The sequence below is a fragment of the Struthio camelus genome, chromosome 1, assembly GCF_040807025.1.
Source record: "Struthio camelus isolate bStrCam1 chromosome 1, bStrCam1.hap1, whole genome shotgun sequence".
NCBI classification, from domain to species: Eukaryota; Metazoa; Chordata; class Aves; order Struthioniformes; family Struthionidae; genus Struthio; species Struthio camelus.
In genome coordinates this window covers 18,013,411-18,037,302 of record NC_090942.1, presented here as the reverse complement: position 1 = coordinate 18,037,302, position 23,892 = coordinate 18,013,411, and the positions used below count along the sequence as shown (strand labels likewise).

Here is a 23,892-nt window from a genome sequence, read left to right as displayed (position 1 = left end):
TACATGACTGTATGCCCTTCTACAGTCAAGTCTCTGTGGGCACCTTTCTGAGCTCTATGATCATATGAGTAGGTGTCACCAACTACTTTCCATTTTGGCATACAAAGGGATTCTACCTTTTCCTTCAGACACTCTATGAATTAACAGGAAGAGAAGCCACCGGTACTAAAAGCAACAAGCCCCACCACCATCACGTTCTCCACAGCCTCCCGATTATTGGAAACACCTGCAGTTACCTGTAAATTAATTAAGTGGAACTATTTGTAAACCTATTTAAGGGAGGAGAATCAAAGACGTATTTCACTCCAAAGGGATTTAGTAAAACTATAGAATAAGTTAAGGGACACAAGAGCAGTCAGACCAGAAGAATTAGTTTGTAATTAAAGAAAGAAAATTACTACTGATTAGTGCTTATGGATAATAAAGACTGGAAGAAGTTAAAGCATGACCAGAACGATTATGCTGAAGTAAATAATATGAAGTGCAAAGATTCTGTTACCTGAGAACGAACAAAACTCATCATTCTTACAGAAAGAACGTAAGAAACAGAAACGTACTGTGTGAACAGTTTAGGGATGAGGGCAATGGTGTTACTGTTAAATAATCATCTGAACATGAGTTCCAGGCCTGATGCAGTGGTCAAAAAGGTTAATGCAACTCTTGGATGTATTCACTGGAAAATTTTGAATACGAGACTGTTTTTGTAGCTCTTAGCACCGACACAATGACCAAGTCTACCATTCACATTTCAGGAAAAAAGTTGAGAAATTAGTGGTATTTCAAAATACTGCATAGGAAACTGCACTTTACAGCAGTCCTACAAACTAAAACTATTCAAATTCATAAGGAAAATGATAAGCTGTTAATACATCACTGTTAAGTCTTGGTCACTGAGCAAAAATAATGCATAGTTTTCCCATTTTTAACAAGATTTAACAACTAGAAACTGACTACATTAAAAAAAATAGAAAGCTCTTTTTCTAAGCTACTAAGAACTGGTGGCTATCCCCACCAGCTTAAAACACTTTTCTGAATTTGTATGCAGCTTGATGTAATGGAAATATTTTTATTCATGACTGAGCATGTGTTTTAAATATGCTTTTCTTAGTCTTCACCGAAAAGAAGCAGCACATCCACTCAGAGAGGTTAAGAATCATTAATCTCTCCATTTGTCACTTAGGAAATTTTCAGTCTTCTCAAGCTTCGGCTGATAACAGTGACATCAAAGGCTGCCATTCACCACCCAAATAACTCACGTATAGAAACCTGAATACACGGAACAGAAAATACGATATAGAACCGTAGCATAGCTGCAGTTATTGCTTTGTCATTAACAACCCTGACTTTTTATGTTTTCTTTCTAGCTATGGCCTTCGAGTCAGCGCAATGTTTTCTTACTCTCAGCATGCAGCTGTTTCTCATGAGAGATCTTTTCGGAGCCCTACTGAAAGGGTAAGTCAACAAGCTCCTCCGTTTACCCACCGACAACTTTTTTAAGCAAGTAAGTTATACTTAAAGCTTAAGAAGACAACCACTGATCTTTGCTGAGGTGAGCAGAGTAGCCAAATACCGAAACATTTCGGGCATTGAGCTAGGAAGGAAAAGCCCAGGGAGGGACCAGGAGACCCTGCACAAGCGTCCCAGCTGCGAACAGCAAGTAACGACGTCCCGCCCGGCGACGGCTGCCTTCAGAGAGAGCAAAACCGGCACGACTCTGCCCAGCTGCGCTCCCGAGGGCCAGGACCGCCGCCCTGGCGAGGCGGGGAGCCGAGACCAGCCCCAGCAGCCGCCGCCGCAGCCGTCCCGGCCGGGGGCAGCCGCCGAGGCCCCGCCGCGCCGGGCCGGGCCGGGCCCCGACCACCCCCTCACCTGCCCGGCACCTTCGCGCCGCTCCGCTTCCAGAACTGCTTCCTGCCCCCATCGCTCGCCATGGCGGCCGTCACCTCATCCCCCCCGCCGCGGCGGCGCGGCGCGGCGCGGCTCGCGGCCCCGACCCGCTGCCTCAGGGCTTACTCCCCCCCAGCCCCTTCCAGAGAAACTGGACAGCGCGCCGCCATCTTGGGACTAGGAAACAAACCCGTTCCTCATTCGCCCACGGAGGCTGCCCCGCCGCTCCAGCCAACCAGAAGTGTGGGTACTGCCTGGTGGGTCGGAATCGCCCAATGGCAGTTAGCGAGTGTTGGGCGGCCGGGGCAGGGCCCGTCGCGGGTGACAGCGCAGCTCCCTCCTTCCCCGGCCCGTAATGGCGGCGGGCGCGCGCCTCTCGGCGGCTCGCCTGCCCGCCCGGGCCGTGAGGCGGCCATGGAGGCGGCGTCGGCCGAGCCCTGTCGGCGCTCTGTAAACCCGGGCCGAAGCCGCCGGCGCCCGGGAGCCCCTTCCTTCCGTCCCAGCTCGCCCAGATCCTTGCCAAGGCCTGTCGCGGGGTGCGCGGTGCCGCGGTGCGCCGGCCCCGCCCGCCTCCTGTCTGTAGGCACCTGAAGCGCTTCTGTAAAGGCGGTTTTACTTCGGCGTTCCCCGGGTGTCAGGTTTTCGGGCTTCCCGCCCTCTGCACTGACCCGGTAGGTGCAGAGGAGGGTTAGTTCCGAGCGCTCTCTCTGAAGAAGGCAAACCGTGGCCTCTTGCTGGATGGACGTCGCAGCAGGAAAAAAAGACAGATGCCTATCAAATCAGAATCAGCGTGGTTTTGTAACAAAATGCAGCAGATTTTTTCCACTTTATTTTTTCCAGTTGCATAATTACTAAAAGCCAAAATTACTTACCCCATTACCTATTTTTTACCTCTTATAGATTTTGGAAATAAAAGCATTTTGTAATGCGTTTTGACCTCAAATAATCAGCAGCTTTAACAGACTACGCAAGAAGTGTAATAAAGTATGAAGTACACTTGTTAGGTAAAGTAAAAATTAAACCTGTGCGGTCACAAATCAATCGTTGCTTGGTCTTAGCTAGTTAAATTTAAATTAAACCCATTGCTGTCAGTGTACAAAATTGAGCTATTTTTGATTGTATCAGTCAAATAAAAACAGTGATAAATCCATAAAAGACACAGTCTATCATTAGCCATAATATCATTGTTGAGACTATGTTTCTGTCCTTTTATTCGTTCATTATTGATATAAGTTGAAGGGAAACTTAATTAGTTTTAGCCTAGCCCATCTGTATTCTTTGTAATGCTTGACCTGAATTCTGAAGCATGGCCGCTTAACTTTTGTGTCAGTCTGGTGCAGCCGTGTGGAACTTTCGATTCATTTTAAAAGTGGAGGATTTATTGAGTTACGTAATCAAGTCAGTACAATGTTCACTGTATTATTTAATTTTCATTGTATTCAGTGTATCTTAAGTCATGCCTAAATTCTCAGTGTGGTGCAGAATTTTATACTGGAAACTCAGAACTGTTGCAGTGATTTGTTCCAGTGAGTGTTCCAGATAATACTCACCTAGAAATGGAGCTACAATGGAGTTGTACAGTGAAGAATAGGAAGTACACCTTCACAAAATCTCTGTCCATGTTACTGTGGAGAGTTCCGGCCAGTTTAGGCCCTCCCTGGTACGGAAGTCATCCAGAGTTGGACGGGGCCCTCTCTGTTGCTGACTTTCAAAAAGACAAGGACACTGTTTTCATTCACTTTTCATTCACTTTTGTATTAACTTTTCTTTATTCTGTGTTTTTATCCCTGACCCAAATCTGTGTTGCGAAGGCTTCGGCGATAGGAAGAATATGAAAGGAGGAACCTTTCAAGACCCCATCAGGCAGTTTATTTACAATTCTTTTCCGTCACTTACGGTCATGTGTCCACAAAGAGTATGTGGTTGAAAAGCACACAAGAGTCGTAAGAAGGTAAGTTCACAGCTATACATCACTTGGAAAGAGTAGGAAGCCTCAACATGTATTTTAGCAGTGTTCCTGTTTAAGTTTTTGACCCCATCTCAGGAGTATAATGTGCGGTCAGGCTCTGTATTATATTTGAGAAGGACATCTGCCAATGTTTAGGAGCTGTCACTCAAAGAGTCACCACTGTGACTCACCTACTTTAGTTGATTAGCATAGTCTTCAAACCCTCCCAGAAACCTGAATAAGCGCTTGGGAAATTGGTTAATGTCTAGCTGTGTCCAACTGTAATTACACTGCTTTAAGCATCCAAAGTAGCCATTTTAAAGTCAGTGCAGCTACATCAACTAAGCTATGTCACTGCAGGGATTGCACTATAAACTTACAGTAATGCTTGACTTACCGCTTGCATGGGAATTCTCATTATTTCAGAGCAAGAAGAAATATTAATATGTTACAGGCATACTGTAGTATTTGTTTAGTTCCATGTGAAGTTCTATGCAAGAGTTTGTAGTTAGGAAGAGGTCTATTGCCAGCATGGTCAAATAATCCATCGTATTGAACTCACTAGATGTATCTAGGCTATAGGCAATGTTATCATTATTGATAGTGGCATTAGGATTCCAGGGGCTTACGAGCTGCTCAATTTGCTAGATTCTATAAGTAGTACTGGTGCAAGGGTAAGAGGTATAATATTAATGGTAGAGCAGGAAAAGGGTGCAGGACCTACCTTAGGCTAAGGTTAGAACGAAAGTTAGTGTTAGTATTTGGCTCCTAATAGGTTTCTTATGCTTTTTTACTGTAACATAGGGCTTCTATTAAAATATAGATTTAATATTTTTTTCTACATTATTTTATATCATTGCTTATGAGAAATGTATCTTTGTAAACATTGTTGCAAGGTATTGGGCCTCTTATCTGCCTCTTCTGACGTCCTATGGGCCATTTCAGATTAAGCTCTTAGTGATACCATACCTAAAATTTTTCGGTAGGAGTGAAATGCCTTAAATTAGCAAAATTCCTTGCTTTTACTTTTCTTGGGTATTTTTCACAATCCAGTCATTGCTTACAATTCATGAATATTAAGTGAGGATGCCGAGGAAGTTGCTATATGTTTTTAAATGTTGAAATGTAGCTGTATTCTTGGCTGATAGAAGTTAGGAGTGTTATAGCTTGCATGAGCTATTTTTGAACAAAGTAGACACTAAGGTGTTTATTCTTTAGTATGACAGCTGGTTAGCTACATATGCAGATGTTTCAGTGAACATTCAGTTACATAAATTTATCTTTGAGGTTGGCTGTTCTAGAGAGCTTCTGCTAATATAGCTGTGCTGGTATAGTTACACAGGTAGACTTTTCTGTGGAGATGCAACGTATGTTGGAAAAGAAGCTTTTCTGATGACATATGGGAAAGCATAGAGCAATTCCGAACAAAATTAAGCTGACAAAAGCACTACCATGCTAACTTAACTATAGTCACACCGGAAAGATTTGTTGATAAAGCTGTGTAAGGTAGGGAGTGTACTTTTCTCACGCTTATCCTTACATGACTACGTCAGCAACACTGTATAACGTAGACCAAACTGTAATGTGTGGTTTAAGGTGACTTATTCAAAGAGATAACAAGTCTCCGTGTGTGTGTGTGTGTGTGTGTGTGTGTGTGTGCGTGCACGCATATGTATTTGTTTGCTTTAATCAATAAGAAAAAAATAAACTGAATTGAAATGAGTCACTTCCATATTGAAGCATTAATTTCTGCACATATTTTTACTGCTTTAACTAACTGATGGAAGTATTTCTGAATGTAGCCTTCCAGTGGTGGCTGATCAGTGTTTCTGTTTCATCCTTGTAAATGCCCTTTTACCTAACCGTTATTATCCACCTTCTTTATTGTAAATATCATGGGAAAAATAGCTCTTTAAGAGAAAATTGAAAAAAGGGAGTGAGGTGGTTGAGCAAACTAAGTCAAGAACACTGTTCTATGCCAAAAGGAAAAGGAAGTAGAAACAGAGCCGGTTATAGTAGAGAAGACAACAATCTCAGAGGGTCCAACACTTTGTGACAAAAGGACACAGGAGCAAGGCAAGATAAATAGGAAAAGTAGTCACGTAGAATCATAAATGAAAGAACAAAGGGATGTTAGAAAAGAGGAATATCCAATAGCTAGATTGAAAGAGGTTAGACGTGGTCTGGTAAATCACATATTCACACCAGCTCTTTCCATGCAGTGAAGAGGAAAAGTGTGCATGACATGCAGGTCAGGAGGAGCGTATTAGTCCTGTGGACAGAGAGAGAAAGTCAGTTCTTTGACGTACTAGAGGGAGAAACAGCAAGATTTGAACAAAACCTGAATACTGAGTGTGAATAAGAAAGCTGGTCCAAAAATGACAAGTAAATGCAAGTTTCAAAAAGAGAAAGGTAGTCTAGAAAAGAAAAGAAGAAGGTTTGGAAGCAAGGATGATTTCAGCTTTGCTCTTAATTGGCTCAGCCAAATGGCTGGACAGTTAGAAAGAGATTCATAAGACAGGTTGAAATGTAGGTTTGGCCCAAATTAGATTTTTTAGTATTTGAGGAAAGATGGAATCCTAAGGTTATCTGTTGCTAAAAGGTGGCCTTACATAAAAGGTAAGACCAAAAGCATAGTACTGGGAAGCCCTTCGATGTGATTTGTATGCCCCACGTGAGCCCCATAGCAATGAACCCGGTAACAGGGCACAGATGAATGGGACCCAGCTACTACAGGTAAAGGGCTCGGAATGAGAATGAGAAGAAAAAAATATGAAAGAGCTGAAAAGCATAGCAGGGCAACTTTCTAAGGAGGGGTCTCTCTAAGGAATGCTAATCTGTGGAGTAGGCACCTAAGAGAAGAGTTTTTGGTCCTATCGTGGTGAGGATCTAATTACTGCAGCAGACTATGGTCTACTTGATGAGGTGCTGTGAGGAAAGCTGGCACCCAAGAAAAGTAAAAAAGTTGAAAAGAGAGTATGACAAAAGGAATACTGAAAGTATAGCCAAAGATAAAGGAAAGCCAGAAGCAGAGAGTCAGTAAAGAACATGATATTTTAGAAAGGTCTGAGTAATGCTGCTTTTTGTGTTTTTAAGGAGGCTGAATTTCAAGTAGAGGCCCTCTAATGTAGCAAAAAATAGTCATTAAAGACTTCTATGAGATACTTTTGAGGAGCAGAATTGGGTGTTCAGTAAGTCTTAAAATGAAAAAGAAGGTAAGAATATATGAGAAAAAAAGATAGTTGACTAAGACTTTTTTCTCCTTTACTATAAAGGATGGTGCTAGGATATGTATGCATAGTCGGAGGGACTAGCCTGAATGAAAGGGGAAAGATAGGGAGAATGAACATGAAACAAGACGTGGTACTTGGAGAAAGTCAGCGTGAGCCTTCAACTCTCTGTAGTAAGTAAGCATTTCAGGTGAAAAAACACGGATACCTTGTTTAGGGAGGTGCAGCAAAAAAAGGCCAATCAGGAGGGCAGTGCTGAAAGATGGAAGAAAGGGGAGAGGAAGAAAGCAGGGGAAGAGCTGACATGAGAGAGTTAATGGCCAGGAGAAGCCATCACTGCAGACAGGCAGAAGTCATCATAGCATTTTATAACTTTTTCTCTGCAAGTGACCTTCTCTGTAACAAGTGAGTTGAACAGGATGTTGAAAAAAGGGCAGACTTCCAAAAATACACTTGCAGTGACAGTACACATGTATAGAATTATGCATACTCTATTTTCAGTAACAGTGAAAGAAGAGTACTGAAACAGAAAGGAGCGTAAATATATGCTAGTCTCTCGATAAATGTCTCTCTCCCTTGTCTCTCCTTCTACATGAGTAATTGATGTGGGTAGTTTTAAAAATCTGTTAATCACTACAATGCTAGTAACAGTCTTCATGTTTACATTTAATGCATCTTTTTTAGGTGAAGATTGTTTCATCTACATTACTTCACTTGTCTCAACTGCTAATATGGTACTTTTGTTGACTAGTAGCATCGAACAGCACACTGTGTTCCAGGGAGCATTATCTCGCTGACTTTGCAGTATATGAAGTTGCTCTTTCCTGCACTCTGATGCAATATGCAATTGAGGCTTAAATGATTCAAAGGAGGAAGGATGCTTTATTAGTGAAAGTCTTGATTGGAGGGAAGAGAAGTTGGAAAGTGTATTCTTTCCAACATTTTTCTGGTTCCCTGAAATTCCACCTTATTATTCCTTCAGTATATACGGTGAAAGTTTAAATATAGGATTGCAGTATGACAGAATTCAAGCATAGTGAATTAAATCAATGCATTTTTAATTCTGAGCCATGATAGTCATCTTCTGTTCATTAGTGGCAGAAAGTTTTTTTTTTTTAATTATACAATTCAAATCAGTTTCAAAACTGCAAATTTACCTTGCTATCAGAACAAGGTGCAGAGCTAAAAGAAAATCATTTTAGCGTTGGTTGATTTTTCCTGAGGCTAAAAGATATTGTCAAGTTCTTCAGAGAGCTTAAAAGGTGTCGGAAGACCTGCATAACATTGTGGCTTGATTAGCAAAGAGACAATAGCATTTCTGTAATGTCAATGAGAATAGGCAACATATCTGAACAGGTAGAAGCACTTTCTTCCAGAGTCCTAAAGAATAAAAAAAAAACCTGTCTATTAATATTTCAGTCTAAAAACTGCTGTTAAATAAGGCAGAATTTAAAACATGGAAGTCTGGAGTTTTTCTTCTAAACCTACAAATGGGCATTTTTTAAAATCCCACCTCTGATTAACTGGAGTACAAAACAAGATTTGGGCATGTAATCTGACAGGGAATAGGGCTCTCAGATGCCTTAGGTTTCTTTTTAAAAACTTGAATCTTACCTTGATAAATGACCTCATTTTTTTCTTCTCAAAATTCATTGCAGTGATTTTTTTTCTGAGGAAGTACCTGAAACAAAGCAAGGGTTTAGTAACTCTGAGAATCAAATGACTGATTTAGGTGCTTTAGTTTAAGCTCTTGGTTTTGACCATTTTGGTTCTAATGCACAACTTCCTCTCAGATTTCAGGAAATGTGCTGGGCATGGAGAGAAGTTTTCTCATCATTATTTACTTTTTGGTTATCCTATGGTTACTCTAACTGCTGATGTAGATCTAGACTGGCAGGTGGTATATAAAACCTATACTGAATTTGCTTGTAGCCTTTCTCCTTTGACCCTTCTTCAGTGTTGGAAGCCTACAGTTTTTAAGTACTTTATAAAGTCGTATTTCTCCTCCTTGTATCTGCAAGTCTTCCCACGTGCTGAAGAGGAATGGAGACATACTGCCACGCAGAAATTTTTGTTGGATTATCTACAGCAGATCTTTTTGTACGTTAGAATGCATAAGCACTTTTGAAATTCCTTTTGTAGTTTCTCTTTGGACATCTATACCTAATTTAAAAGTACTAGAGGCTTCTCTTTTTATCCCTCAAACCCACTGCTAGAGCCTTTTTCATGCCTTTCGTGTCTGTATGTAGGATCAGTTCTTGTTGCTGTTCCCTGCAAAGCCTTTACCATGCTATTCAACACATTTCTCTCTCAATTAATTTCTCGTTGATCCAATTGTATATTAAAAGGTATTTAAGTCTCACTGTTTGCTTTTTAATCCGTTTCTGGGCGTCTCTGTGTAATAGTTGAAATGTATGCTTAAACTGAAAACAGCCGCCTTCTCTCTTTTATTTTAGTGTCCCACACACTTTCCGGACTGAAATCCTATTAAAATAATTTCTTGAAAAAATGATTAGTGGAAATAACGTGTTCAGTTAGTTTAGGGCAAATGATAAATACAGGGTAGCATACATACTCCCAGTTGGCCTTGCAGTATGTTACATAGTTAGCATTTTCAAAAATATCTTCAGTACAATACCTTATAGTTATTATTCAATGAATTATATCAGTTTCATGGGTTTTTTTGTTAAAAAGGAATGGAATTTGTTACTTGAGAGGTATGTTTATATTAGCTGTCATTAATTGTTCCTTGTTCCTTGAATTTTTTATTGCTGTTTGTGTTTTGTTTATGTTTATGTTTAAGAGCAAACATAAATAAGAGTGATAAGTGTAGTGAACGTAAGGCAATAGGAGTTCCAGTAACAGGATCCTTCCAGAGTGCTTTTCAGTAGAAAAGAATGAGTTCTACTACAGTTAGATTGTTGGCTGAGTTACCCATTTTACTGGCAGAACTGTTGCAAGGGATTATGATTTATTAACACAGCACTTGAGAGCTTAGTGAAAGAGACATAAGCAAAATTATAGCACAAAGAAAAAAACAGTAAAGTCAGAATATTTAGATGAAAAACATGATGAAATTCAGTGTAGTTTGTATTATAATTTATTGGCTGAGGTAACAAAGTAATTTATTATACGTTTGTTTTTAAATCTTGCTGCTCCTTCCTTATACAGGAGGATTAGCATACCATTAACAGTCTGTTAATTAATTGGATTTACAAAGCATTCACTGGATGAAGATGATAAATGTCTTCCCAAATTTAAGTATTTTGCTGGAAGTAGAACAAAACCAAGACCCGTATAATTCTGTACTTTTTGCTCGAATTTCAATGTTACTACTTTTTAGAAAGGAGTAGAGAATAGTACTAATTTTTCTGCTAATGGGAAAAAAGAAAACAGCTCAGGATAAAAGGTAAGAGTGAGAATGAAATGTTTCACTATGCACGTGACTTTCTTGTGTAACGCAGCATGCACATCATGCTATAAAGTAATAAAAGAGAGATCGTCTTAGCTTCTAACCTTGAAATGAAAATTTGCAATTTCACTTGAGTTATCTTAACAGTTGTTTCCAGTCTGACAATCTTATGTGCAAGAAATGAACTGAAAATACTGATATAAGATCACCAGCGATTCCCTGAGTTTTGAAGAGAGGATGATAGGGCAATCTCAGACAGCTTCTCAGAAGTCAAAATCATTCTAAAAAGAAAGCACTGAAAGGATTAATCTCTTACAGTGAAATCCTGACGTACAGTGGTAATAATTCTCGTCTGTATAGTCATTAAAATAAGATTTTGTAAGTAACTGGAGGAAATAAATGTGTTATGCATCATTTTTCAAAAATCTCTCTAACTCTGAAAATCAGCCATCAGCTGCAGAACAGGAACAATATTGAAATACTAACTAAGCTTGAAAACTTCTGTGTTTTCTTCCTTTTAGGTTTTATTTTGAGAGAGGAGAGATTTGTGGAGGGAGGTGGCATCTTATATTAGACCATCCAATATAGCTGAGAAAAAAACATGCAGGTTACTGCCACAGAATCCTTTTTCTTTCTTTCTTTCTTTCTTTTTTTTTTGCATACCCCTTAAGAAAAAAGGTCAATAATTTCTTTTAAACTGAAAAAAAAGTGTTGTAAGTATCTCATGACAAACACTTCATAGTTATGTCACACCAGTGAAATGTTTGTTCTCACATTAATAATAATGCTAGAATTATTAATATTACTAATATCAAGCTGATTCCATAACAACTTTATTGTCTATGATAAATGAACTTTTAAAACTAATTTGTATGTAGCAGGCTCCTGTTTGGGTTAGTTCTTAGATAATGCTGGCCAGCATTCTTATTAATGCTCTAAAAATTCCAAATCGCTGATGATGTGCATTTGTAGGTTACAGTAATTTAGAGTGGTAAGAAATGGCGATGCCAATCACTGTCAAAGAATATAGCAGAGTCATAGCAAGATTTAATGGTTGGAAATTGATACTAGAAAAAGCCAAAGGGAAATGCCATCTAAAGGGTGAAGATAAGCAATTGCAGTGCTCAGGAGGGGATGCAGCAACTTCTGCGTAAGTTGAGTTCTTCAAATTAAGACAAGATATCTTGCTGAAAGATATGCTATAATTCAGCTACAATTCACTGGGCTTGATTGAAGTTCTTACTGTGTGAAACTCTGTTCTTTCTGCAGAAAATCGGAGGAGATGTTCATAACAGTCCCTCTGGCTACAAAACCTATGAATTGCCTTAAAGACTATTCCCTTCTGAATTTCTCCTTATTATTCATCTCTCTTTTGGCTTGTATTACTTAAACTCTCTACAACAGAGAAATATTTTCATTACATTATTTTATATATTACATATATGTATATGTGTGTGTGTGTGTGCGTGTGTGCATATTACATATGGATACTTAGTTTTATACAGAAATCAAACTGATATATGGTTTTGTTGGAGTAGCACCAAGAACAGTAGTTTTTTTCTTTGTGGCAAGAGGAAATGTAATGGAACAAATTTATTTAAATTGCTGTGTCTGAAAATGAGCTTTTGTATGTTTGCGCACATGAAGAAAGAGGTCCACCACTACATGGTATTTAGCCCATCTGAGATCTAAATTGCTGTCTGGAAATGCGTTCTTGTCTTTTTCACTGAGAAGTCAGGAGGCTAGGCTCCCGTAACACACCTCATGTTAGATGGAATGAATCTGGGCCTTTTCATTTGAAAACACAGTTTGTGTGGCCAGACATTTTCTTCATGGCTCTTAAGTAATTAGCCAGTTGAAGTCTGAACATAGGTGGGAAGTGAAGGAATAAACCACCACAGCAGCTGCTACGTTAAGTTCTTTATAGTATTGCAGTTTTCTATCCTTACACACTGCGCAATGCTAGAAAATGTCTACTTTTATTTCAATGCTAATAGTTGGCACTATGCACAAACCGGTAAGATTAATGAGAAAACTATTATGGTAGAGAAATAGAAGTCAGCTGCCATCTAGTACTTAGAAATGTTGGATCTAGGATAAAACTGACTTCAGTAGGCTGTGAGTTAGGCCATGATGTTTTTCATAACACACTTGTCTTTCGTAGTTTCAGTTGTTCAGTAGCCTTTTAGTATCAAACTTTGTTTTGGAAAATCTGTTTTGTTTTGTAGCTCAGGATGAAACTTGAAGCTCACGTGCTTTTGTTATCGCTCATTTCAAAATGAAAAATGAAAAAAAGAAGTATGAATAAATCCTTGCTTGCATTCAGTTTCTCCTTTCTAGAACACGAAGGACTGTTGGTCAGCACTGTGCATCCCTTTCTTTCTTTTCAGAACAGCATGCGTGTTTGGAGAGGACTGAGATGTCCGTGACTCCACTAAAAACGTTATATAATCATCTCAACCAGATGTTGTAATGTCAAGAAAAGATTGATGTATTGATGAGGAGCTGCTGGCACAAAACCGAGGTGACAGTTGATAAAGAACTACTTGGAACACTTTCCAAAGCATTTTCCTTGATCTGAAAGTTAAGGGATCTGATTTGTCTCTCTGCGTAAGGAACTGAGTTGACTCATGAGTAAAAATGTATTTGTCAGCCTCAGCTAACAAGAATTGCACCTTCTGTCCAGGTTAGGCTTCAGCCTTTCAAAGTTTTCAACAGTATATTCTATTTGTGAAGGAAGTACTTCCAAATACCAACAGTTAAACTCACTGGGGAAAGGAGAAAAGATTTTAGCCTTTTCTTACTGTTAACACTAGACAAGTCTAGCATTTAGACCTGTGGTTGTATGATTGCACATCCTTGGAAGCTCTATACTGCACGGAGTGCAAGGGCTTGCAGCCTCACATGGGCTTGACTGCCAAAGTAGATTGTGTCTGTGCTCTCATCCTTCCATTCATCCCAGTCAGCTTCCATGCCAGATTTCAGTGCCAGTGCTATTACCTATGTTTGCCTCAATATCTCCCACTGTGACCAACCAGGACAGCCACAGGCCTCTGGGTCAATGTTTTGTGAAAGTCATGAGAACTAGAGTTGCAGCGCTCACAGATGAATAGAACAGGCTAAGAAACAAGCCTAAGAAGATATTATTAGAGTTGTTCAGATTGCTAAAACAATGTTGCTCTGGATAAAATCATAACTAGGCTACAATGGTCAAGGATTATGCAACCAGTGAGTAAAACAAGAGTCAAACCATTTACTCTTTCTGTCCTTCCCATGCAGTCAGAGATGACTTTAGCAGAAAGGCTCTATGGAAGTCATGTAGCTCCTTATAAAGAGCCTGTCATCCGATGGCAAGACACGGCATTGCTAAACATTGCAGCATCATTTAACCCTGTCGTTGGTGCAAGTCTGAAGTAGCTAGATTTGAGAATTTAGATGTCCAAAAAAATAATTATATTTGTGAAGGCTTTTTCATTTTTAATGGAGGAAGAAAATAATGACTCCAATAGCCTTATAAAAATAAGAATAAAAAGGGAAGGCTCACTCTCTTTCTATGGTATACAGATGTGCTTATCTCTCTTAAATGTCTGTTTATACTCTGACTGGTAAAGACTCAGTACTTAGTGCAGTTTTGAACTGTTTTAATAAATAGAAGTTGCTCATTGGTGATATCATAGGAAACAGATATTTGCCTTGACAAGAGGCAGGCTTAATAACATCAAATCACTTAACATTTCTATCATATTTATTCAGGTCAAATTTGTCAAAAATGCTCTCCCGTTTTTCTCCTGAGTTCTGGGGTGCTCAAAATCTGGAAGAATTCATTTCCATACGAGCTCAATTTAATAGCTAGACACTAGCAAATCGGGTACCACTCTTGAAACATTAGTTAAAACATTTGGATTGTAAAAGCTTCAGAGCCATTGACAAAAATGTTGCTTCATCTTATTTTCTTCATGCCTAAACAATGCAAAGCCTGCTTTTGATATATAAATGATGGTGTTCTCCACATCTGGAATGCAAGAGCAACTTGACTGTTCACTTCACCTTAACAGAAATACTCAGTGTTTGTTTGCTATTTCATTTCTTTCCACGATTAAGTCATATAATCTTTTCCTCTGGCTGAAGAAACAGGTGCAAGCAACTTTGTCAGTGCTATTGAGAAAAGCCTTTCATAGCGTCCATCTGGTCCTGTGAACTTAGTGGATTTGTTCATCTCTTTCATAGCAAGGAGACAGGATCAATATCTGAGAGATCTTTTACAAGACTGGGAATCCTGGAGAAATGAGTCAGCAGTAAGCATCTTTAGTGCTCTGCATATTTAACCTTCCGCACACACTTTTCTTTCCACTAGCCCCACTGCCACCTGCTCATTTAAATGGCATTGCCATAGATTTTTCTCCACCGGGTGCTCCTCAACATCACACATATACAATGCATGGGAGAAAGGGAAACTAGGTGGTAGAGTTTCATGCTGCTCTGAAGAGCACCGAATTTTATAAACCCTCTTCATACAGATGTCCTCATTTCTAAAGATCAAAGCCACTCTTTGTCTGAAATATTCTGAGAACTTTCATAGCAGCCACAAGAGTAGTCTTCTGTGATTTTTGAGAGTTGATTGGGCTCTGTTACTTGGCCTTTTTGTGTTACAATTAGTCTACTTCATCTATCCTATATTATTCAATAAAGTGAACCCCTTCTTATAACATCAGTTTTTATGTAAGTGGTGCTCACTATCCTTTCCTTAGTGGTCAATGTTTTTTTTCTTCTAACCAGCCAAAACCAAACCATTCTTGTTACTGTCCCTCATATAAAAATATCATCAAAGCCCAGTGACTTTAGTTTTCTGTTGACCAAATATTGGACTTTCAATGTATGATTTTTCCTTTTGGAATGAAGGGCATAGATCAGGAGAGTCCCACTTGCAGAGGAGGACACACAGCCTTCCTTGTCACCAGTATTTTTATCTAATATACTTAACAGGGCTTTGCAGTTACTGTTAATGCCTCGTCAAGAAAGAAGAGCAAGCAGTTTCCCCTGAGGTTGCTATTATTAGCTCATTATGAGATTGTAATGAGAGGTCTCCCAGGAGTCTGCCAGCAAAATAGCTGTTAGAGCAGCTGAATTGGTGCTGCTCAGCACTGTCATGTTTCGGTAATCTCATTATTGAAGATTATCGTTTGCAGCATGTCCAGGCATCAGTCAGCTGAAGAGCAAGGAGTTCTGGCATGGTATTTGAACTTGACTTTTTTTGTGTGTCAGCATGACCACTGAGCAATTACTGTGAACCTGAATCCTTGGAACCTGCATACTTTGATAGTAGCATTAGTATATTACGAGGCACAGTCTGTTTTTTACAGTTACTGCAACACTGAACAACATTAAGATTATCATGGAAAAGTGATACTCTAGGAAAGGAGAAAAATGACCCTTCATGGAATTTGAAAAGTACATCCTACTCTGCCCCACACCGGGAAGTGTAGCCCTTATGTGTAAGTGGATGATTAGAGGGGGAATTTCTTCTCGAAACAAGCGTGGAAATTTCTGCATGGTTGTTTACCTTTTTTTAAGACTTTTTTTGTCAGTTCAGATCTTCCCCGTATTTGCTTTTCTGGAAACTTAATGACAAAATACTGACTTTAAAGGGATTTGTCCTGATCCCAGTGCTAAGATAGTTGGACCTGTACAAACCCATACAACAGCTGCTTGAGTGGCACTAGTAAAAACTGTACCAAATATATTCAGCTGTTTGCTTTTGAGATATGCAGTGCTGCAGGGATATTGGCAGATGGCCTCCAATATTTGAAATCTGAGGAAATTGCCACTGGGCCTGAGACCAAAACACTTTTTTGCAACCATTCGGTGGGCTTGTACTTCTGTGGTGTTTTAAAAGGCTTATGGTTTGCAGTCTCTCAATGCTCAGGAATCCAGCTGAGCTGCTTCAGAGTGCTGTTCAGTTTTGCTTGGTTGTAAACACAATTCAGCTACTCCCAGCTGTGTTCTGCCCACTTACAGCAATGATTAATTTCTTCCCAAGACTTCAATATAAAAGTCATCAGCACTCATCAGTGATGTGCAGCACTTCTGTTCCTTTTTGGTACATTTTTTAATATCAAGATGCTGAATGCTTGGGTTTTTTTTCTTTAGAATTTTCAGAAATATAAAGTCTTCCAATTTCACAAGTGGGTTGAAAACAAGAAGCCAAAAATTGTATTGTTATGTTTAAGAGAAAACTTGTAAACTGTTTAAACACTGCTTGCTGCATGTTAATTAATGCATAATAAAAAGGTGTTTGTAAAATCTGAGTAAAAACTACTTTTTCTCTTGATTGATAATTTTTCATAAGCTTGGTATTTCTATCTATATGTGTTTATTCTAAGCTGGACAGGCCCTTTAAGGCATAATACATGATAATGCCAGTAAAAGGTAAAAACGTTGACTGTAGATTGCAAAGCTGTAAAGCTTTGGTAGACTTGGCACTTTGAACATTTGTTCAAAATTAATATGGGTGCCAAAGGTAGCATCCTCCGCACACACTTCTCATGGCAACTGCTGCAGTTCAAACTAGCGCCCAACCATCTATAGAGGTCAGCATCACTGCAGCCTGAGGAATGATGAAGTATAATCATCAAATAACATTTGTGTTGAATCAACAAAGTGGTTTACCAGTTCTTGGGTAAAGGCTTTCATCAGCTTTCCGTTCAGATTTGCCATGCAGGAAAGGTCCTAGGATATTGTAATAAAAGAAAGGAAGCTTCTGTAATTGAAACGTGTTCTGACAAACCATGGAACTATTCTTAAATTTGCATCTATTTGTATCTGAGAGAAATATTTTATCATCTATTGAACATTCATTGATTTTATGAAAGCTTGTGCCATAGTGAACTGATTCTGAAATGCTGAAATGAGCTGGACTTTGAATCATCATGGAAGAACCTAAGTGAGAAAGCTTCCCCTCTGCCCAGTAAAGATAGTAGATTTCCAAGTCAACCATTTCTCACCAAGGAAGAGTAACAAATAAGATTGCATCTTAGAACCTGTTTGTGCTATTTTGTGCATTTCTGCTATGCAGTGCCCCAAAACAGTCAACACTGACTCTTGAACTGTTCCAAGTTCCAAGAACTCATATACATAAGTTGTTGATTATGCACTAGTAGCCTACTCTGATCAAGATATTCGGCTATTCGTAGTCCGATTTTCTTCTTCTACAATCAGTTTTCAAATACTAATGATTCCAAGGCAAACTTGAGATTATGTGCTAACAAGGGAAATACATAATGGCTTCCAAATTCATTGTTAAAAATAAACTTGAAATTGACATTCTTACAAATTTTGAATATTGCATCAGAGTGAAGGTAACACCACAAAGTTAAAGAGACATAACACTACCATGCTTACCATGCTGCTATATGACTCAAAAGATTTTGGATAGGAGATATATTTGGGAAACTGCCAGGATAGGATTCTGTGTACTTGCTCTTAATGAAATGGTATGATACGTATGAGTGGACTCTTTCTTTTTAGTCAGGTTCATTGAATGATTATTAAGCCATTAGGAATAAAGTCCCAGCAGCACTGCCAGGTGTGGTTTGGGTAGACAGTATCCAACCAATTCCCGTGCAGTGAACTGGAAAATGTGAAGAGGAAGATGGTAGGTAAGATAGTACTTCAAAGATACCCTAAAAGCACACTTGACTGAATGCACCCTACCAGCTAATGCTTCTGGATTCTTAATCCAAAAAGGTGAGTCTTTAGCACAGGGTTAAGAGTAAGGCGCAGATATTTTTGAATGATAATGTTGTGAAGAAGAGAGGTGCTCAAGGTGAAGGATGTAGTACAAGAGCAGAGCATCAGATTCACTGGTACTGCCAACTCTGAAAAAAAAAGGGTGCGTGCTGTGCATAGGTCTTTACCTACCCCATTTTGGCCATAGTGTCTTTGCCTCTGAAACCATGACAATGAAGATGATTGTGATACCATAGAATTGCTCTTTCACTAGTTGCCCATTAAGTCTTTCAATAAAATATAGAATCTCTGATTCCTTCAGTGTCTAATTTCTATATGAAATGGCATAAAAAAACAATTGAAGATATTTGTTGTAGAAGTGGACTAACAGGCAGTAGTATGTGGTATTACTGGTGCATCAGGGGAAGAACAAATCATGTGGTAAGTTAAAACAGTCAAACGTTGATGCAAAAGATGGTATTTTTTTATAGATTCACAATGTCGTCAGACATGAGGAGTGACATTCAATTACCTAAACTTAGGCGTTTAATAGTATTTCAGACGCCATAGGTTATCCAACGTACCCACCAGCTGCTGCTTCAGAGAGTATGGCTCTCTTCTGGGTCACTTTGTCATATCTGCTTGTCCCACACAAACATCTTGTCTACCAAAAGGCCTCTCAGTTGGCAATAGGCACCTCATTTTAGTCAACAGGATCACAATCAGGGTCGGTACCTAGGCATGAGCGAAAAAAAAAAGTCGGACAGAAAGTAAGAGCTTTGAAAAAAAACTCCACAAATCAGACTAGGTTAGAAATCCGATGGATTCCATGGCTTGGATCCAATCACAACATTTTGATAAGTGTCCAGAAAGTAGGACAAAAATAGTCAGTGATGAAGACAGCCTTTTGTTTTGTTTGCTTTACCCACAGGTGTTTATGCCTTTCCAAATAACAAGCTACTTTTTTTTTTTTGCATTTGGAGCTAATTTTAGGAGGCAGTACTCTAACACTGATGAGGCTATATCTCACTTTCTGTCAAGCAAGCAGTATATATTGTCATATATCATACTTTCTGTGCAGCTAAAGAGATTACCAGTGAGAACGAAAAAAAGAGAAAGTTTTACATTTTTAATATTAGCAAGTGAAGTTTCAAAGGCAAAGAAGCCCAACTGCATTATATTTTCATTACTTTCTGATGTGTAAAATGGTGAGGTGTTCACGTCATTATCACATAATGAATTTGAAGGTTCAGTAAATGCTTTTCCACCTACCTCTACACACATGCATGCACACATGCATGCATGCCCACACTTTCTGGTCATATAGTCTTCAGAAAGAGAAAGGAAGTAATGCCTTTGTTCAGTGTTATTTTGCCATTACTCAACGTAGTATCTTATCTAGTATTAAGAGAGTCATCGTGGTGTTAAGTCAGAGTCATTTAGGAACAGTTTGCATGTTCTGGCGCAGCTTCGGTCTATATTGCTGTTGACCCTGCAATGCAAATTTCTCTTGGGTGCTATCAGAACCGCACACAACATTGCCTGTCTTCTGAAACAGTGCATTGGAGTGGGGGGTTTTGTGCTGGGGAAAGAGGAAAATCGTTAAGTTTTGTATCTCCTTCCAGTCATGTTCTGTTTGTGCTTCACAATGTCAGCCTTCCTTGAGCCTGTGGCTGGATTTTCTCTTTTTACTGAGAAAGTCCGTAGAGCATTTCTCTCTTTCTCTCTCTGCACTTCATGGTCTATCCTACAGCATTTCAAAATGCTTCCTTCCCAAACCAGATTGATTTGTGATGTTGAGATTATCAATCAACCATATGTTATAACAGGTAAATCACACATGTTTTCTCAGTAGCCAGTCAGTGGTTGCTGGCTGTGAAAGGCACCCATAGCATTACATCAGTTGCTGTTCTAAGGCTATCTACTGATAGCCTCAAAATTTACTAGAAGCAGCAGGAGGAATAAAATTTTGTACACGTCCATTTTAGACTATTTAGTTCATCTCAGTACTTCTCTGATTTTTATTATAATTGCTGTTTCTGCCCTTCACAGGTTTATTTTATACCATCCTACAGTGACAGAAGAGGTAGTTTCTCATAGCTAAAGGCATTATGAATGTGTTATTAGTTGAAGTCTCATTAAAGGATTTCCTTTTCTAATCAAGGCAAAGAATCTGCCATTAACAATGTACTTGTTTTTCCTGATGAATTGTTCTTATAGATACAACCATAAAACCAATTGGTTTGAATGGTTTGCACTCAGGTTCTTTTTCAAAACATCGATTACTCCTAATTGTCATCTTTTAGCTACAACAATTTATAATTACATCGTTCAGAGTCATGATTTTTGCAAAACTGTTCACGTTTAAGAGCCTAGAGATAGTTTAGAGATGACTGATTTTTCAAAGCATTGCAGTGGAGTTTGGTTCATAGTTCTGACTAAATGAGCTGATTGACTGAAGCCCCATGAAGTCTTTTGAAAATGTATCACTTTCATCAAAATCTTCAATTTCTCTAACTTGCATTTAGAATGACACACAGACAATAAGATGGTGTGCTCCCAACTAATTTGTCAGCCACTGTGCTAGACAAACAGATTATAAATGCTTATATGGTACACCTCAGTCTTTGAATTTTCTTTTCAACATATTCAGAACTAGTCCCAGGATGACAGGCTTCCCTTTGAACATAACCCCTTTGAATAAGTCAGGTACACCAAAGGTCCTTAAATGTATTTGCTACAATTAAATATTTAACCTCAATTATGAAAAGATCCTCTTTGTTCTCCATTACCCTCTTGTTTCGGATACCTGTATCTGAATGTATGTTCTGTTCTTAGCTTTCCTTCCACTTCTGACATCAGATCATTATAAATAGAAGAAACCAATTCAAGTCAACATGCATGCTGAGATGTCAAAAGGCAAGGCACAGAAATAGCTCTACTTTGCAGATTTTATGCAAAGTATTGGCATGTATTTGCATTCCAGTATCACTGATTCAGACAACTTCATACCCACTGTCATCATCTTTAGTACGGTATTCAGCTGAAAAACAATCACAGTGAAAATTATTCAAACAAACTGCTTCAATCCACCTGATTATTCAGGATCTCAGTCTCTGAGAGAGAATTTCTCTTGCATTTCTAAGCACCTACTTATAGTTTATATTGTACTTTTAAAATAAGGTATAGTACTAACCACAGAAAGTTATATTATTAATTGATTCACATGAATTCAGTCGAACCAGTTTCAAGGAGACAATTCACCAGCATCTAAAGACCAAAAAATCCTTCCTTCGTCTACCCTAAATCCATAAACAGAACTCTAAAAGAATCTAGACCCAGGATCCTTGTCTGTACAAAGACAGACATTCTTAAAATACAGGCTTACGCACCTATAATCTTTCCAATTAAATAATGAAACACAAAGAAGACTGATGAAGTTGTGTCCAAAGACAGGTGGGACAGAGAAAGTCTAAATAGTTTGTATTTTATATATTCTTTTATCTTTTTTGAACTAATTTTGTTCTGATCAGTGTGTTGTATAAGATTCTTTTCTTTTCCTGGTGAAACTGAGATGGTGAAGTAGATTGAGTGGAAATTTGAAACTATAAATTTCTTGAGTATAAATCATGAATTTTTCAACAGGAACTTTCAGGAAAGTCGAGTCTGAGTGATCTAAGGCTACTTTACTTCAAAATGACAGTGTTCACAAAGAAGATGGAGCATAATGCATCTTATTAATTTTTTCAGTTTAGACAAATGTCTTTGCGCTTCTGGACATCCTCTTTCCTCATATAATAACTGTGTTATTTGTTAAATATTGGATACATCTTAACACATACCTTGCTCTTATAAGAGGACGGACCTCAAGATTCACCTTCAGATGAAATTATCTGTAGTCCTGGGGATGTACTAAACAAAGTATGAGCTTGCAAAAATCAGGTCAAACGTAGAAGATCTCTTCCAAAGTTCTGAGAGACTGGTGTGAATGTTTCAGTGTTTCATGGTACCTATGATAAGTGATAGGATCCCAAGGACAAAAAAATGACTGAAGCACTGAAGAACCTTCCAAAGGGTAATGTCAAGAAGGGAGCAGGAAGACTTCTTGGTAACTGGTGGTTAGGCGTTTCAGTCGCTTCTGGGTGAGCTCAGTCTAGCAATGATCCTAAGTGTGATTGCCTTTTTAGTGAGAAGCACAGTTATCACTGTCATTCCAGTGACTAGGAGAGGAAAACAGCTGAAAATTATTTTAAATTAAAATATAAATTATGCTTATGTTTTCATCTGATTCAGTGTATATCAGCTAGAGTTTCAGTCCTGGCAGCTATGCAGAGTCGAAAAGTTTTTTAAAAAATGTGTAATGTTTACATTTACATTCTGTACATTCTTGTGCTGTTTATGCTTTTCTGAGTTATTAATGAACATTTATAACCACAGATATGTTCACTGATTTATTTTAAAATGAAGTGATTTGAGTTTCTTGGATGATATTTCTGGTCAAGTAATTTCTATTTTGTTGTATTGAAGATGATAAAGATCACAGGTGCTGCCTACACAGATGCCTCCATGGTTTTCGAAGTAAGTAATATATCTGTTTTTATGTGCTAGGTTAATTAGTCCAACTAAGCATCTTAGGTAATAGCTCGTGTGGAGCATCATGCGAAATAATGAGGATATGCTTCTCATATATGGTGTTGATAATCTGATTATCTGTATTTTTATTTAGTTCCTGTGTTGTTAATAAGGATATCGAGAACTGTTGAAGTAAATTATATTTTACAGTGTAATGGCTTTTATATTGAGATTGTTTTATTTTCAAATCATTTTGTTAACAGATTACTCTAAGTCTCATAAAAAAGTTCTGTCCAGGTTTTCCTCTTCTGTTTCAGTGAATCTTGCTTCTTTTTTGGTTTACATTCTCTTTGGGAAGGGGCTATGTCTTGTCTACTGCTTGCTTAGTCTGTGTGATTTTTTTCTTTGCTCTCCTTTTGCTTGGAATGTTGATTAGTAGTTTTGCAGATAAATCTGTTAAGTGTAGCATGAAAATATGTCTCTCCATCTTAAATGGAAGAGTAATATTACTTTATTCTTTAGTTTATGAAGGTTACATGGGCTAATATAACTTAGAGGAGCCCTGGTATGGATTAGAGCCCTGCCTGCTAAAGCAGAGGATCACAAAAGCACAGCGGGAGCTTTCTTGAGAGAATTGAGATGGTCCAGTTAAAATGGCTCAACCTGAAGATCTAAAAACGATGTTAGAAGAAAAGAGTTTGGTGATGGTAAGAATTTTTACTCTAACAATACCTTCATCTTGAAAATCTTGTACTTTCATGACTTGGAGTCTACACTTGAAATTTGCTAATAGACTTACCTTGGTGGCAAGAACATGACTTACAATTGTCTAAAAGCCCTTCCAGGCAGAGTTATAAAGCTATAAGAAGTCTCACTTTTCTTATACTCAATAAGAGTTGGTATAATATTATATATGTTAGAGTTTTCTATTTAACTTGATACTTAGTTTGATGATAGTTTGACACCTCAGCTATCAAAAATTGTCTGCCTGCCCAGGGTTACTGTCTCTTAGAGCTCTTTTTAAGAACTGGACGGTACACGTACCTTTGCAAAAAAGCATGTGGGCATGCTCCAGCCAGCGTCTGCATGGGTCTAGTAAAAAGCAGTGTTTCTGCAGC

At 38.5% G+C, this 23,892-nt stretch overlaps 1 protein-coding gene and 1 long non-coding RNA gene across 6 annotated transcripts in view; one reads left to right on the top strand and one right to left on the bottom strand.

Moving 5' to 3' along the window:
- TBC1D22A (TBC1 domain family member 22A) overlaps positions 1 to 2,559 on the bottom strand; it is a 199,691-nt gene extending 197,132 nt beyond the window's left edge. For 3 of the 5 annotated variants that reach the window (XM_068931077.1, XM_068931087.1, XM_068931063.1), the window contains exon 1: positions 1,870 to 2,070. In XM_068931077.1, the coding sequence (XP_068787178.1) occupies positions 1,870 to 1,931 (62 nt within the window). In that variant the 5' untranslated portion in view covers positions 1,932 to 2,070. Of the gene's footprint in view, positions 1 to 1,869; positions 2,097 to 2,474 lie in introns of those variants that run through there. The other 2 variants (XM_068931095.1, XM_068931071.1) reach the window with 2 other exon arrangements.
- Positions 2,195 to 16,784, top strand: LOC138065705 (uncharacterized). The gene is made up of 3 exons (XR_011138816.1): positions 2,195 to 2,891; positions 3,699 to 3,838; positions 12,868 to 16,784. It is a non-coding gene; the product is annotated as an uncharacterized lncRNA (long non-coding RNA).
- Positions 16,785 to 23,892: the final 7,108 nt, after the last annotated feature.